The 18,699-nt window shown below is 30.7% G+C and overlaps 1 protein-coding gene across 1 annotated transcript; it reads right to left on the bottom strand.

The window, feature by feature from the left end:
• Nucleotides 1-2,894: 2,894 nt before the first annotated feature.
• LOC125072844 lies at nucleotides 2,895-18,393 on the bottom strand. The gene is made up of 13 exons (XM_047683565.1): nucleotides 18,135-18,393; nucleotides 17,387-17,523; nucleotides 16,470-16,613; nucleotides 8,360-8,452; nucleotides 7,830-7,935; nucleotides 6,903-7,013; nucleotides 5,667-5,834; nucleotides 5,269-5,364; nucleotides 4,939-5,073; nucleotides 4,550-4,625; nucleotides 4,159-4,340; nucleotides 3,864-4,000; nucleotides 2,895-3,789 (listed from the first exon to the last, which is right to left on the bottom strand). The coding sequence occupies exons 2-13, from the start codon at nucleotides 17,521-17,523 to the stop codon at nucleotides 3,783-3,785; spliced, it is 1,392 nt and encodes a 463-aa protein (XP_047539521.1). The 5' UTR covers nucleotides 18,135-18,393; the 3' UTR covers nucleotides 2,895-3,782.
• Nucleotides 18,394-18,699: the final 306 nt, after the last annotated feature.

The raw sequence follows: 18,699 nt of genomic DNA, 5'->3' as shown, positions 1-18,699 counted from the left end.
AATAGTTTTGGAAGAAATCAGTTAACCAGCTAACGTTTATTTTGCTGCATATTTACGGCTTTACCTATAAATTACGACGACGGAATGATTAAACAATGATGTCTTCTTCTTTCGAATATCAAATGATAATGATAGAAAGAGATAAATCTATGTTTGTTCAAACCAGCCGCTATACAAAGTTTACAAGTAAAGCCGAAAATGTTTTTACATGATCAATTACTTTGCTATAGAAAAGTTATTTATTTGAAATGAGAACGACCGATCTGTTATACTATTTTCTGTCAACTGATTTATCCAATTTACTCTTATTTTCACATTGTTTATAAAATTTTGCCGAACCGAATCAAGTTGTTTCACAGCCTTATTGAAGTCTTGGTTGTTAAGTCTCTGCCATATTTGGAATCAAGGTAGTAAGTACGCAAAACTATTACATCTTTGGTGGTTTTCGAATTAATATTAATAATAGAGATGCGTACCGTCAACAAAAAATGACGATGTAACAAAGGGGATATATTTTTAAAGCTGTTTTTTTTGGCAGAGACGAAATTATTAAAACAAGAGGCGGGAATGTATTTCCTTTGTTAATGTTCTTAAAATACGGTTGTCATTTGTATTTATATCACATTTTATTATACATATGTCAGTTGTCAATTATGGCTGTCAGAACAAAAGTGGCATATAGTTGATACGGAAACAGAGATCATTTAACTTTTCCACATTTAAATTATGGCTATTTTAAAAAGGTAAATATATGTATTTATTTTATGTAAGGCTATCATTAAACTCTTATATTTATAATATAGTTTTGAAATTTGATATTTTTATACTGTACAGGATGTAGTAATAAATATCTTTGTACGCTATCCACTTTTGCAATGACCGCCATTGTTGTTCTTAATATTATTTTGTAATACATATAATGTTCTTATTTGATCTAAGCCTCTTCTATTTGTTCTCAGTCTCAGGGAATGTATGTTGGTAAGTCTCTTCGTTGCCTTACAAAATATGTTCTTCGCATCGAACTTTTTATAAACTTCTTAAAAAATATTTGAAGAAACCATTGTTTTTTTTTTCAAGTAATTTAGTGAGTTTATTTATCTAAAGTACTTAGTACTATAACCTACTTGAAGCAATTTCTTTTAATACAATTAAATTGGCCTAGTAAAGTGATTTTCGATTACAATAATTATTTAGCACAATTCGATATAACAGGAATCGAAGGTAAATGTACGAATATAATATTTTTTGTACACTATAGTTAAAGGCATATTTTCGAATAATTGGGTTTATTCTTAAGATCACAATGTTTGTGCGTGACTATGATTTATATATTTATTATCAATTTTTGCACTCCTTGTATTATTATTGAGGAAAGCTAAAGCCGTTTCAATGTGTTTTAGTCAGTGTATTTATAAACGCAATCGTGTAGCGCTGGGGACGGACTATATATGACTTCACTGAAATAAAACTTTACCAACATCGGCTGATCCATACGAATATACATATGAATATACAAGGTAGTGCGTTTCGAATTTAAATCGTTCGTATGAAATAAAATGTAATTTCAGTTTTTTCTTCACTCTCGTGGTCGATAATGTAACGATAAATGCAATGTCTTTTTAATATTTGTTAAAAAATTACATTGTTTTATACAAAATCGTGTTTCAGCTTAAAAGATAACACCCTATTTAACATTCAAGTTCCCTCGGAGAAAAACTAGTTTCATCGCAACAACAGAGTGGCACGTATGATAAAAATAACTGTATTTGATACAGTCTCTGAGATTGTTATTCTCTTAAAGCTATAGAGTTGATATAAATTATAATATGTATTTTTGTAATACTTCGTTACATTTTGTGCAATTCGATCTTTAATACCGCAGGTGAACGCGTTATTTTATATAATATATGTACAAATATCCCACGGTTCTGACTAGATGTTGCGAATGTCTATACCACCACGCCAAGTTACAAATTACAGTTTATCTCATTTTAAGCCTCATTGATTCCAACCTCAGCCATTGTTGTTTCAAATAAATGATATATAAAAAATATAACATTAACCATCGGTTTCCAGATAATAAAATGGTTACATATATTTATGGATGTTTGTGAATATTGATATAATTGGTAATGAACTAATGACAGACTAATATGACAAGATACTATGAAAAAAAAACCAGTATTAAATTCAATTTGTCTTAGTGGCCATATATATAAAAACTACAAGGCTGAATATTTTTCTATGAAACTTATTAGTCTAAACCTATTTTTTAATCTCTGAATATGAATACTGCTGCATTTATTTCTTTCATTTATTATTTTTGATTTAAAAATATAGCCTTTTTTTGATATCGTGTTATTTAAACGCTTGCAAAGACAATATCAGCTGAACCGTCTTATACAACCCTTGGCGTGGGAATTCTAACTTTTTTTAAAATTTTTATCATGACTTTTAACTACGATAAATTCGTATTTTTGAGAGATGATGCCAGTAAACATATCATTCGGCTTTTCTCAATTTTTTATACATATTAGAAATTACTAGGAAACTCTATTTTTTTCGAAGTTTTATAATTTAATCTCTACTCATAAGCATGTCGTTTAACTAAATTTTTGCTACCTTTGATATGATAAAAGATTAAGATAGCACTTCACTCTATTCATTAATAATAGAACTTTTTGGTAACAATAATTAATCAATTAATGTTCTACCGTGGACAAGTTTATGACTACAGATTGAATATATATTTATACATATACACTCTGTTAGTAATTTGGTGAAAATTGACTTTTACTATGACTTTTGAATGTCATATTATTTAAATTTGTATTATATATATATATATAGGATACAATTTTCACTGTTTTTTTTTTTAAACATTTTTCTTCAAATTTAGAAAACTTAAGCTATTTACAAGCGTAAAACATCTATGAAGGTTTCGCGTCTTCACTAAGTGCATGTTTAATTAACGTGAACTATTTATTAAACTTTATTAGGTCTCCAGTAAATTCTAGATAAAGGAACTTTTGCAAATTAAATATTTCACTAATAGTTATGAGAAAATGCAATTTAAAAAAAATACATACATGAATATTCGAGAAGAAGTCGTTTAGGCCTAAAGATATCGATTTTTTTTTTTTAGATATTGCAATTGCATACCTTAAAACAATATTTTAGGAGAAATTATCTAAAAACGATACACAGACGTAATCGACATATTTCTAACGATATAATTCTTATACCTAAATATTATACCCAACAATGAATTTAGATTTGAGAACCCGAAACCAATTTTTGATTGAATTGAATGTTATTCAATCAAGAATATCTTTTTAATATTTATGTTTTAAAATTGCATACTGCAATACTGGTCGGTACGAGAAAAAACTGGTTATAAATAAAATTTTATATATAAAAAACTTTTAGTTTTCCGAGTTCGGTACAAAACAACACCTCCTTCCTTCGACCAGCATCTGCAGCTGTATAGATCGTCGTAAATCAGCTCCTCTTCATCATGCAATGCTTTTAATACATGAATATCAAAAAGATACCTAAAATTACAAGTTGTAAACATTTGCGACGAACATCGCTTCAAGATCAGGCTTCGTGGCCTTTCGAAATGACACCAATTTTTTTGACTTTGACTTTGAAATATTTCCAGTGAGTCTCACTGACCTGAGTGAATACTTTTTTTTTATATTAAAGATCTTCCTACAGTCCGTCGCTGGTAACCGTTGATAAGCTGCATCTTCACTCTGAGATAATTTCCGAAGTCCACCCTAAAACCTGTTTGAAAACAATGTTATATAATATATGATATTAAAATGACAAGGGCACAGTGCGCTCTCGGGTCCACTCACGTGCGCACGGCGGGGCGCAGGCTCTCGCGCAGCACGTAGTCGATGCGCTGCGCGAGGGTGGCGCGCGGCCGCAGCGCGGGGTGGAGGCGCTCCCACAGCGCGGGCGTCCACTCGAACTCCGTGTACGAGTTCACTTGCTGTGGGTGATCGTACCATTAGGTTCAACGGAAACAATATCAGCCCGAAAACGTCATTCATGTGCTATGTCCAAATATCGCTTTTATTTATTAAGAGTAAGATGCTAAATTACTTTCGCAGTTATATTGTAAAACCTTACATTAACAAGTGTACTCACTTGTATATATTCAGGATCAAGGATCTTCTGGTTATCGGTGGCCAGCACTCGAACCATGTGATCGCTGCGTGTGGCCGTGGTGAAGCGACTCTGTCTATCGTATATGGCAGATATTTCCAGATCCTGTAGAGACCTACGCAGGCGAACTATGCCTAGGAGATCGTATTGCCATACCCAGTAACCTGAAAATTTGTTTGTCCAGTACAATTGAAAATTCTTAAAAAAAAATAAAAAATTAAATCATACATATAGTATCGATTTTATTTTTTATGCATTCAAGCAACATTACAGCTCATTAGTGACAACACATAATTATATCAATAATAAAAAAAAATAGTATTTGTTTAGGAAGTCTACAATTTCTCAATTAGCACTCAGTGATGTTACTCACCATGTATGACAAGTCTTTTTAATTGAGTGCACTGCCAGCATAGTAATATAATCGGATTCACGTTAGACATGGTAAACTGAAATAAACAAAATATGTACAGACATAATTTATTCATTTACTTTTGTTTTTTAATGTTTATTAATATTTTTCATAATTTTGATATGTGAAATTACTTCTACGGAAACTTTGGGATTAAATAATAATTTTATGTTACTTTTTTATAAACTTGAAAATACGTATGGAAAAACATTTTCATTTATATATTTGGTTAGCTATAATTGATTTTAACTGATACACATTTACGCACATAATTTTTTTTTGGTGTTTACAGCACAAGTTGCACACACGCACACACACACATAAGTATGGTATAAAAATTATAATGTTACCTCAGTGGGTTCCCGGTGATGTTTGATAATCCTGCCGCAAACGTCAACAGTGTTACCCGGGGAGTCGATCCAAACGAATTCGCGTATCGTCTCCTTGTACATGAGCACAACGCGTTGGAGAATACCCACGTGTAACTGTCGAATAAAATAAAATTAACTCATATTATATCGAGACTATTACTTTGAAGATGTTTATATTTATAGCTTATAGTTTCAAGATGGACTAAAGCGGTATAATTTACCGAATGCTGTCAAAACAATAGCAGATACGCTAAAATTTTGTACGATTTTTGGATACACAGATGTAGATAATAAAACTTAGTCACTCACCGTTTCACAGAATAGAACCTTCAATGAGAACAATGGTAAACCCTCGATGAAAACTTCCTCAATCACCATGTTCATCATGCAGTGTGGGACTGTTATCTGTGAACAAAGCAGATATTATAGATGGAATCTAGAGATCTTTGATTCGAGAACGAATGCTGCTCATAGTTTGGATGTAAAAAAAATACAAAATTCTGGAAACGTTTTGACTAAAAAGAGTAAACTAAACTGGGACATATTCTTTGACATGACCGGTACAATCAGTGTCCTTCAGAATATGTTATGTGGAGCATAATCGAGGGACAGAGAAGCATTGGAAAAAAGAAAAATATGGCTTAGAAAAGAACTGTTCTGTTCTGTTGTATATTTGTATACAAATCGCAAAAAATAATAATACTTACAACAATCAAAGTCACTCGAAGGTTTCGGTTCGCGTAGTTCCAATCCACGAGGGGCAGGTTGACGGGCCGTTTTTGTCCAATATTCAGCGTGAGGTCTGTTATTTGACCCATCTGACTGAGAGTCTGCAGCGTTGGCGTACTCATCAGGTCAAAGTCGAAGATTAGTTGCTGGAAAAAAAAAAAAAAGTTAACAGTAAGCAACAGGCAATAATTTTGAGGCCAAGTTTGTATCATCTAATACATAAGACGATTGTATACATAATCTCTTAATAGTTGAGCACCATAAAAATTATAAATTAAAATATTTGTCGCATCTGTCTTTATAAATGATCACAATAATCTCAGGTTACCGGGTACATTTTAATTTAGATTTTTTCACTGCATAGATCTAATTTACGAGAAAGTTTTCAGTACATTATTTATGATTTTTTTATTACGTTTTGTGCGAATTAGCTGTACCGATGAAATAATAAATTAAGTGTTAGTAGAACTTTAGGGCGTCGCTACTTAAACGCATTAAATTTATACCATCTATAGTAATTAATGACTAGACGTTATTTTGTAATTCCTAACTGTAAAATATACTAAACCAATATACATAAAACTTATACTAGAAGATGGAAGTCCGTACAAAGAGTTAGCACATAAGATTTTCTTGTAAGCTGCAGTTCGCAGTATCACCCGTTTAAAATTTAGATTATTGGCTTGACAAGCATGAATTACACGTTCATGTGAGATTGAAACGTTCATTTTAAACGTTAATATAAATTTTATTATCATATTGAGATAAAGGTTTTCGCTTGAAAATAATAATTTTGCTTTTGGATATATGTATAAGCATATTGCACGCTCATCTGGTTAGGTCCTGCCACTCATCGTATATTCTCCCGCCAGCTGCAATGTGGTATTGTTGTTGGAAAAGTGAGTAAGCCAGTGTACGGGATATAACATCTTAGTTCCCAAGGGTTGTGGGTCATTGGTTATGTAAGAATTGGTTATGAAGAATAAAATTTCAGACAATGTCTATGGTAGTGGTAGCCGCTTAACATCAGGTGGCTGACTTGCACGTCCGCCTACCTATATCAAAAATAAATTGTATGTATATATAACATAATAGCATACAACAACATTAATATAAAAAGTTAGAGCTACTTTTAATGCAGTGACTGCTGTACGTAATCTACTCTGTTATCGCATTACTATTCAAAATTGCGTGCTTGTCGGTTAAATACTCACTCGTAACGAAGAGAATGCCATCAAACCAGCGTTGCAACGCGAAAATACTGTATCGAACGGTGAAACAGTGCTGAATGTAAGCGGTCTCGAATAATACTCCACATATTTATGCTGAAAGAGATATATAATTTTATTTTCATATTAAAAATATATATTAGAGAGATTACATCCTCCGACTGGTGAGTTCCGTTTCGGTGCTCAAAGTCAAAGTCAAAAATCTTTATTCAATATAGAAGTGTTTACACTTGCTTATTGATAGTCAAAAATCTACCACCGGTTCGGAATTTACCTCACCTCGGACCTGAGAAAAACCGGCGAAAGAAACTGATGATAATTATATTTTAGTTATTTGACACAGCTGTTCGGTAGAATGCACAATTAAAACCAATAACACTTCAGCATTACTGGCATCCTTAACGCGGATTTTCTTCTTATAATCTAGCTAACTAGCTAGATTTAACATTAACATACATTTTACATTAACAGCCTATTCATTTCCCACTGCTGGGCTAAGGACGCCTCTCCTTTTGAGGAGATGGTTTTGGAGCATACTCTACCACGCTGCTCCAATGCGGGTTGGTGAATACACATGTGGCAGAATTTCGTTGAAATTAGACACATGCAGGTTTCCTCACGATGTTTTCCTTCACCGCCGAGCACGAGATGTATTATAAACACAAATTAAGCACATCAAAATTCATTGGTGCTTGCCTGGGTTTGAACCCGCAATCATCGGTTAAGATGCACGCGATCTAACCACTGGGCTATATCGACCTAATCTAGCTAGTACCAGACTGCATTCTAAATTATATTTGCTAACTTTAATTAAAGTATGGGTTGTTTCTTGTCTAGACCAAGTGTGTTTCTTACCGGTTCTTCTGGGTAAAGGAAAGTGATTCTCAGTGAAAGGAAGTGTAAATTACTTACCGTGTATCTGTCGTTTTCATTCTTCACCGGTGCCATGATAGAACCCAGTAAACTGAATCTTTGTAAACAGTGAGAATTCTTAAACATTAAACTCTCAGTGATGATTCTGAAAAGATATTTTTTTTAATTTCACTTATCGTGAATAAAATTCTATAAGATTTATTATTAAACATTCCCGATTTGAGAAAGTCGAGGAACGTTAAAAATGTATTTAACATATATACAAATTATATATTTATATTTTGATCTAACCTGTTAATAATGTTCATACTCTATTAAAAAAAAGCATTAAATTACAGACAAATTATCAGATTAGTATACAAATGCGATAAGAACTCAATATTGCAAATGTAAACGTTAAACCCACACACGTGTAATCAACAAAACCGATCGTAATTACATTTACAATAGATGTGGCCTGAATAGGTATACGACAGGCATATAAAATCACTAGCTTTGATAATACAAGATAAATTATTTACCAACAATTATAACAGCATCGAGAAACTGCTGACGTCATATAAACTCACCGATTTATTTTGGACGCTGATATGATGTTCTTCTGTTGAAGGTAAACGGGTCCAATAAATACTAATTCTTGCAAATTCTGCGTATCAAAGAATCTGAAAGTAAATGTAAGTATTTTCATCAATATGAACTGTACAGTTCTTATTACATCATTGTGATGTCGTTACAAAATCTACGAAGAAAAAGTGTCGTTGTATAAATGTTTTTAAATTTAAAACATGTCGGCGGGCCAGGTGATGTCAAGTGGTAACTATAGACATTGGTACGAAATATTAACCATATCTTACATCGTCAATGCGACACTAATCTCTGGTATTAAGACGATGTGTACATTGTGCCTGCAATTAAGCTGGTTTTCTGATCCTTCAAAGTGAAACACACCTTGATGTATCACCCACTGATGATTGGGTGGGACTTAACCAGACTTAATTTATAATCTTGGAGGTAGAGACACCCGGGATGTTTTACCAAAGTAGGAATACTCACAGTTGAGTCACAATATATTATACACAACAATGTTACGTATATTCACAGTAATATTGAGCACTTTGATAGAATCAGTGATAATCAGTGTATGGACAATACATAAGGATAAGCTTATAACGTCGAGTTCCCGACTCCGCAAAATCAATAACTCCTTATTTGGGCTTGGTATTCTTTTCTATAATAAAATTCCGCAGATATTTTTAACTTTGCCGATTTATAAATTCAAATAATTTGTTTCAACACTATATTACATAGATGATAAAAAAAAAACGGAGAGCTAATAATTGTTGACTTTCAGTCAATGTATCTCAAATGTAGGAAAAGAGTATTTACTGAGTTTTTTTTCGTTTCTTCTCGGTAGAATCTACATTCCGAACCGATGGTAGCTTTACTTTTATAGTTCTATTAAATGACGATTTTGAATAAAGTACATTTTATTTTAATTCAGATTTTATAATAATAACAACGCATATTAAAAATATTATTGTTATTGAATAATATTTATGAATAAAAAAGTAAAGCTGTGTAACCTAAACTCACGCCGCGTGATAAAACTGTGTGAAAATTCAAATTGAACAATAATGTAATTAATTTAGCTATTTATGTAAGACACGTGCAGTACACTCGAATACAATTTGTACGAAGTGAAACCATTTAAATGACGAAATAAAAAGCCGGCCTTTGTTTATTTTGTATTGATTTTTTAATAGGAAAAGTTATAAATACAACGTAAATTAAACAAATTTAAACGAGAATATTTAATTTGAATATTCTTCAATTGGATACTTTACAATAAAAACGTAATTGGATACTTAACTATTAATAGATCGTATTGAAGTAGATATTCATTTAATTATTATTACGAGGATGAATAAAATTTCTTGGAATTAGCATTTGAATACGAAAATATATATTTTAAGTTTTTACATAATCCCCTTCTAATTCAATACAATACGCAAATCGAAATTTTCATTCCTTCCGCAAACATTTTGTTAACTGCCATTAAAGTCATCTACGTCACCATCATCAACTTTAGTTACACGATTATGATCTTAATTTTTGAGAAACAGGAGCTAAGTCCGGAGATGGTGGATGTTTAAGGATACCGAAGCAATGCGGATTGCGTAGAGCGCAACTTCCGATCGATAAGCAGGAGTGTTATTGTGAGTAAACATCACGCCCAAGGTCAGTTTTTCAGAACTCTTTTTATTAACCGTATTAAGCATTTTTTAAATTACTATTGCATACTAATTTTTAACAATAATCTTTCCTTTTGGCACGTTATAAAGGTATTTATAACGTATTAGTATTTGTAGTGTTTAATAAGCAAAAAGACATAACTCCAGTTTTGTACAAATCGGTTCATGGCATTAATAAATGGCTCTAGGATAGGGCATTCTAATAAGACTCGGACTTGATTGATTGATGATTTAAAAACTCCAGAGGCGCCTTTTAACAACACTATGTACATGCCAACATATATTTTGATTCACTCTCCTATCAACGCAGATTTTTGAACGACCAATGAGTCGACGATATATTTTGGTGCTTTTTCCGGATAATAATATGATAAACAACACTAATTAAACAGGAACAGTAATAACATTAATAATTATGATATATTTAAAATAAATAAGGCTAAATTATAATAAATTTATTTCCTTATTCGTTAACAAACTTCATGTTTGAGATTTCGTTTATAAAAATTTTTATTACTACCAATTTCTATTCGTATCCCTGCTTTCTCCATTCAAAGATACCTGTGCAAATATACATTATCTTTGATTACATTATTCCAAAATGACGATTTTAGTGTTTGTACTCGAATAAAGTGTAAATATGATACTGACTTAGTAAAATACTTTCTATTCGGTAAAAATATTAATCTATTAAATTACATGGAAAAATATCACGTTATTTTCTAACGTATTTAAACATTATTTTAATGAAACGTTTTATGCATTTAATTGAAATAAACGATATATTTTACATAAGCGGTCGTTACAAAAGCAATACATGATTTGAATTGTTAAACGTATCGTAAATATTACGAAATTTTTTACTTTAATCGACTTTCTATTGCGCAAGATAACAATAAAAATGCTTCATAATGTAAATGTACTAACATTAGAAAAGAGCAATTTATAATTCTATTAACAGTTTAGTCTTTTGAAATAACGTTTAATTTACTTGTATTTTACTTTTGATTTAAATTTACTCGTGAATCTTGTAAGATCGTTTAAATTCGTATCGTGATCGCCAGTAAAGAAATACATCACGAAGAAGTCTACATATTTGTCGAAATAAACTCTGACATGTAATGTTCATGCTTACGTAGTACATATATAAAAAGTTAGTTAGTTTAGTTAAAAAATACATATGTTTAAATGATCATTGAGCGATAAAATCTGTTAAAAAAAAATTAACAAATTTAATAATTTTGTAATTGTTAACATTTGATTGATATCAAGAAATTACGTTTCATTTTCGATTCGAATTTTCATCCAATGAACAAACTTTCTAATTGAAACACGAAATTAAAATCTTAATTTGTTGCATGCTATAAGCTTGTGCCTCAAATGCCTCAGTGTATCGTTTATCAAAACCAATTAGTAATATGATTTCATAGTTTGATATTTATGAATTTAAACCTTCAAAATAGTATATTGCTCGCACATAGGAAAACGTTTTTCTGAATATTACTATATTTGTACGTGATACGTCAATAAGGAGAGACAATACATAACAGCAACTGTAGAGATGGAACATTGTACATCACTAGTCACACAACAATATTAATAACATAAACTATATCGCTATCGTAGCAGGTCGAAGAATTTTAGAAATTTGTACTCTCCTGAACTCTTTCCGATCAGGTCGGATTTTTTGTTCTATTATATTATAAAAGTGATAAGATATGGGTTTACACACACATACACTTGTGCATCATATGTAACGTCTTCTGCAAGACGTCTCTTGCGACGTTGGTTAGTCTTCCATAAGAATACAAGCCGCGGACGAAATCGTTCCAAGGACACAATAAATAACAAAATTCACGAGCCACGATATTTATATATTTCGTAAGCATATCGGGCGAGGATATATCTGGTACTTACAAGAACTTTATGATCTCGTGAGAAACTATTTCAATTGTAGTCGCCCCTAACTAACAGCGGTGTTATTGTTAGACGTTGTGCATAAGAATTTAATATTCTCTTTAGATTTTTTAAGTATTTTTAAAAACAATCGTAATATAAAACTCTAGCCTACTTCAACATACTTAATATTATATTATGTTATCCCAAAATACATTTTAAGTAATGAGAGCGTCAAGAATATTTTTTTTATCCAATAAATATATTGTGAATGTCGTCAACAGCGCCATCTGTGTCATAATAACGTCCAGGTGATCCTTAGTTTTTCAAACTTTTTTTTTTTCAAACGCAAGCCCTTCAGGATAAGAATAATGAGAAGTCGTACTTACATTGAAATTTTCTTAATAAAAATAGAATGTCGAAATTTATCACCATTGATGTTAGTAACAAAAATAATTTCTTTATGTTACATTACATTATATGTTTGTAATAGCTTTAATTTGTATCACAAACCAACTTTATCGATTAAAACAAGTTTATTTATGATATCGATGACATTGCGTGATACGATTGTAGCTAATGTTCCTCATACATTATTGTTATGCCATGTCGTCGTTCAATACACGTTGGGCCAGTGTGTTGGACCAATACACTTGGTCAAAAATTAGTATAAAAGTGACCAGTTAACACATTAATGTAAACATTTGGCGTTGGCCGTTTGATATAATGTGAGTGTTTTCTTATTGTAGTCCCTGGTACCTATATATTTTTATACAGCGCGTCCTATTATAGTCGAAATTAATAAAAGTAGAATATCCAAAACTTCGAAATCTATTATCATTAGTCTGACGTAAAAATAATTATTAACATATCAAATATCTTTTACTTCATATTTAATAAGACCTAACTTTGGTCGGCTTAGCCGAAACATAAATTAAGCAATAATCGTAGTATCGTCTTAGTCTGAAAATAAAAGCCAGCTTTGAGAGGTTATAAATAATGATAATAATTGTTATAATTTGCTTACTTTAATTTTGAAGAATAAAAAGTGTGTCAAATAATAAACTATAATTTTATATGTAATTTTATTTTATGAATATATTGAATTTTATGTAAAAAAAATAACTTTGTTAGTGTAAACGTGTAACTTGTGATTATGATTATAAGTACGATAATCTTCTAAAATTAGTATTAATATGTATTCCAATACGTCATCGTAAACCTAAAACTTGAATTTAATTATACCCAATGCAACTATCTCTATTTAGGCGTAACTACAAACTGATTATGAGGCCAACACTGTTGGCGGAGAGCGCCAAGATCTTTTGAAGTATGTACGATAAACCAAGGCGATTCGATCGGACAACAAGTACTCGCCGCCAATGACAATTTAGACCAATCGGGCCTGTAGACATTCATCCAACACATTGGCCAAGCGTGTTGACCCAACATGCACTGCAGGCTTTACATATTTTATCAAATTTATAACATTAACGTTTTACGTTACGTCTTTTGTATTTATTTGGATCATTGCGACTTGATTTATTCCGTGTTATTATGGTTTTATTTACGCGAATTTCGCTCGATTTGCAACTAATTGGGTTAATGTACATTACTAGACTGCCAGAATAACAAAAATATAACAGTCCTAGCGTTCAATCGACACGTACGTCGTAAGTGAACATCTAAAATTGGCGTACATTTTATAGTATCATCAAAATATATTTATTATGTAGTAGATTTATTTATGTGTGAAAATGATGATATTATTTAATATTTCCATAGACGAAGGATATCTAGACTCTTGTCCCATAGAGTCCATTATATGCTGACGACATTATACTCTTTTCTTTTTATGCTTCTTCTCTTTATTAATGAAACGGCTCAAGAACAATGGTTTCTACATTTATCGTATTAAAACAGAATACATGAACTATATCAATATCAACATAAAAATTTCCTTGGTGGTAGTTTTTTGTCCGTCTGGATAGGTACCAACCACTCATCTAATATTAAACGCCAAATAATACTATTGCTGTGATCAGGTTTGAATGGTGAGCTAGTGTATCTACAGGCACTAGGGACATAACTAAATGTAAGCAATGATTAATATTTCTTACGGCGCTTATGTCTATGGGCGGTGGTGGCCACTTACCAATAATTCGCCCGTCCGTCTACCAATATGATAACATAAAAAGACACTCAAATTACGATCAAACAGGTAGATAAACGTCACATACAGATAAAATAATGTATCGTTCGAAATATTACAGAAATGCAGAAGATATTAGAAAAGTATTAAAAATACTTCATTTTATTTTTATAAAGCAGAACACAAGCTCTAGTCTGATTACTGCAAATTGTAATGTATGTAATCTTATTAAGCTAATTCATATTACCTAACACGCGTCATTACATGAATGGCAATTTTCATCGTAAGTAGATTATGTGTCATTTTGTCGTACAGTCAAGACTTCACATATTCTTGAATGTTCCTTAAAACTATAATTTTATTAAATGTCAAAATTCTATATCAATTTTATAATCCACTAGCTACCTATCCTGGCTTCGTCAACATAACGTTTTAATTGAATATCAAACCATACAAAGAAAGTTTTCGGCGAAGCGATTGGCGTACGCAGAACACCTTATCAAAATCACACTCGGATGTTTGGTTAAAGAAAGGTTAATGGATAAAAATACAAGGTATTTTATATTAAGTTCGATGTGCAACACAGATTAAATTAATTTTGAACTAAGAAGACAATCATCAAAATACAGAGGATTATTATTTACTAGTTTATTCAAAAGATTTTTTAGTTATTTCGTACCTTTTTTCATCTCTCTAAAATTAATTCTTTAAGTAACAATTAAGTAAACTGCAATCAAGAATTTTCTGCACATCGACGGTTGGAGCTCTTCAAAATGAGACCATTACCCATTATGTGCAGCTATCGTCCCATAATCACTGGGACGAAAATCGGCTTACGATATTAATATATTATTAATCATTAAAATTGAACAAAGTTGCCGTTTAAAAAAACCTTATTTATTGTTTTCGTTTTACACATAATTTAATTTTAAATATTTGTATTCAAGTAAATATTTCGATAAAACATTTAAATATAAGAAACAATTTACACAGTCAGTAATATCAATATCTTTAGTCGAATATTGAGCAAGGTAAGTTTATATTTTGCATTTGCTCCCGGTGTCGTATAATGTCAACAGTTTTTGTTCTACAATCTTCTGTATACATTTACATCAACAATATTGTATACATAATGTCGACTACCGTAACCAAAATGACGTTTACGTTTGAGGCAAATCAATTATACAATCCATCTGATCATTATGTCGGACCAGAGGAAGGGAAATCATAAATTATGGAAGATAATTTATTTTTAATATTAAATCATATTTTTTAACGTATATAAAGAACAGAACCTTGTCGAGTGGAAATTGATCTTAATGATTTTATTTAAGAACATATTCAATTTTCATTGAATTTTCTATGAGACTTTATGTTAACAATTCATCGCGTGCTCGTCTTTGCATGTTCAAAATTAAAAAAAAAAAAACGTAGGTGGTGAAATTTCAGATATATTTACATTTGTGATGAATTCGAGGGCCATTTTTAACGGAAACGCAAGAGATATTATACTGCAGGCTTGTGTTACTGTATGTGTAAACACACTCACTATATTCCCTCACTCTTTCAGGCGAAGGATGCAAGGCTTCACTTGCATACCGAGACATACTTCCTACCTCCATGATATTAAAACTAAACCCTATATTCGAACCCGATACTTTAGTTGGGTGTGTTAAAGCTAATCACTAGACTAACGAAACAAGACTGATTTACTATCACATTACATATACAATATCACATATGTTATAGCTCAAGGTGTACAGTTTATTGCAAGTCTGTTTATATAAGGCGGATACATTAAGCACGACACTTTCAAGGCACTGCACATTTCCTACACATAAACATCTGAGGAATCAAATTATAAGTCGCATGATTTATATTCCCACCTTCTTAGTTATCTTGTTCAAGGTAATTATCATCATTACTTATGTTGTATACTTATATCCAACTGAACAATTTACCATTTACATACAATACAAATTATTGCAGAGTTCCATTTTGAATGGTGAGTTAACCAGTGTAATTATGGGCACAAGGGTCATAAGTCTGCCGTAAAGGAATCATTTTTCTATTTATTTATACCAATATTAATAAGACATAAGAACTGTGATAAAATGTTACATAATAAATATTAGTTACTTTCTGCGGTGAATTGAGGAATTTATGGTAACTGAGGATCAGTAAGGTAATATTACAATTGAATTTGATTGATGATGAAACCGCAGCAAATCAGTATTCAGAATGTTTTTATAATTAAAACTTAACTTTAAGTATTTTAAAACATATGATATAATAAATAAGTATACATGGTGATTAAAAATAAATTTAAATAAAAAAGAATACAATTTTGATTAAATTATTAAAGAATATAATACTTACTGCGGCAGGACAAAATTCATAAAGTTCTCCAAATCTTTGTTGTCACTATCAATGATAATGTGAAGTTTCCTTGTGTACTTCTTGAACAGCCGTGTGACAAAGAGATTCCTCTCGAGGGTTTTCACATTTAACTTGAGTAATTCTCTGTTAAGGAATAAATAACACATTTAATTAAAGACATTTTTTTCAGAAATGTATGTTATTAGCATCTTTTAGATTTTTAAATCAAATTATTTTACAAAAAAATTCAGAACTATTGGGTATTTCTAGGAAACAAGTTTGATGCTTGTTTCTAAAAAAACATTGTTTCCTAGAAAACAATCCTCTAAAGAAACAATATCTCATTCATTAAATACAGTAAAGTATGGTTATTGCATTATGGAAATCATTTTTTCCATTGTTTTTTACTATATAAATATTTAATAATCATTTTCAATTATAAAGAAAATATAATTAATTAAAATATGCAAATGTATTCATATAAGAAAAACTATTACTACGAATGACTAGAATAATAAGATCCTTGAAAAAGAGGGATTAGTGTGAACTTTAACTGGAAAATAATATTTATAATATAAATTCTAAAGGTATGCAAATAAATAAAACTTGCAATGGTTCCATGACTATTTAACAAATAAGATTTATAATGTGTACTTTATTTCAACCATAAGAGGAAGGGTAACATTCGATATAAATAGTCAAGTGTAAGTGTTGTATTATAAATAAAGATATATTAATTATAAACTCTTAGTAGTGATACAATATAGCTAAGATATTAGCAAATTGCTTGAAAAACATAAATCTGTTTTGTTTACCTTTATTCCTACTTTGATTGGAAAAGGCTATAGAGTAATTATTTAAAAAACATGTTTCATTAAAATAGTTTTAAAACAAATTAATTGTGCAGTTATACTTACTTCTTACCCTCATATAGTAAAATGGCACTACGCCAGTGACGGCAAGTGGACAATGCAGCGAGCGCATCCTCTGTACTCAAATGATCTAATACGCATCTCAGTGAGAGGAGAGGCAAGCTGCCCCATTCTGCAGACATCTATTATCAAAATGATTGATTAAAGCACAATGCCTTAAAGTATCTGTATGATGGTTTCATTATTATTTATAGCTAAATAAAATATTTATAACAAATAATATTACAATTAGAAAAGTACTACTTTCAAGATGTTTCTCTGAGCAATGGATTGATATTGCATAGTATAAAATTATAATTTCTTACAAATTTAATAACAAATTTACTAATATATGTTTTCACATATTTATATTTTTTTAAGATACATCAATCACTTCACGCACGTAAAATATTAATCAATATTTAATACGCATAGACAGAATATTGACCTTCACTTTCTCGTCAATTTTAAAATAATTATTGTAAGTTCAAAAACATGAAAAACAAAAAAGACTACTTTATCAGCTGTTTAGCATAAGGTGTGACGACGTAACAGCTGTTTTTGAGAAAGTAGGCTGTTTATAACAAACTGCGTAAATAATTATTACTTGTATAGATATAAACCACACCTATATGCAGAACACAGTAATACAGATCAGTCAAAACAAAAACAAATCTAAAATATATTGAATTATACTATTTCCAGACTTATTTAAGGTAAAAACAAAGAAAGGTCATTTAATAAAGATACATACCTTCAGATATGTCGTATTTTCTGACGATACTATACTATATTATTCCGTGTATTATAATATTAATACTTTTAAAAAACAGCTCTCATAGGGAAAAAGATTACAATTTTATTTAAACGCCCATTGTCAATAGTATTTTTATAAGAACCGAAATCACTCGTTGCAAACACAGATTACTGGACACTTACTGAATGAGAAAACTACGTTTTACAAAAAGTGAAAACTAACTTCAAGTTGTTAACCATAGAGTAAGCAGTGCAGTGTAAGGGGAAATGGGGAATGCAGTAGAATCGAGAAGAGTTGCCAGAAATACTACATTCGTTTTATTGAAAGATTTCGTGCAGGTACAAATTAGACAAATTAACCCTAGACATCTTATAACTTTTATTTACAATTTTAATATATTAAAAAACAGCTTAGAAAAAATTGTAACAGATAGAACCAGAACCAACGATATTTTCCGAATATGTTATTTATTTTATTTTTCAATAGTAAAATATAGCATTATAACAAAGAGTAGGTAACGAAGTTACAAGTTTTAATAATACATAGTTCCATAAAAGACATA

This window comes from Vanessa atalanta, chromosome 22 (assembly GCF_905147765.1).
Source record: "Vanessa atalanta chromosome 22, ilVanAtal1.2, whole genome shotgun sequence".
Classification (NCBI taxonomy): Eukaryota; Metazoa; Arthropoda; class Insecta; order Lepidoptera; family Nymphalidae; genus Vanessa; species Vanessa atalanta.
This window is presented reverse-complemented; position numbering and strand designations above follow the sequence as displayed.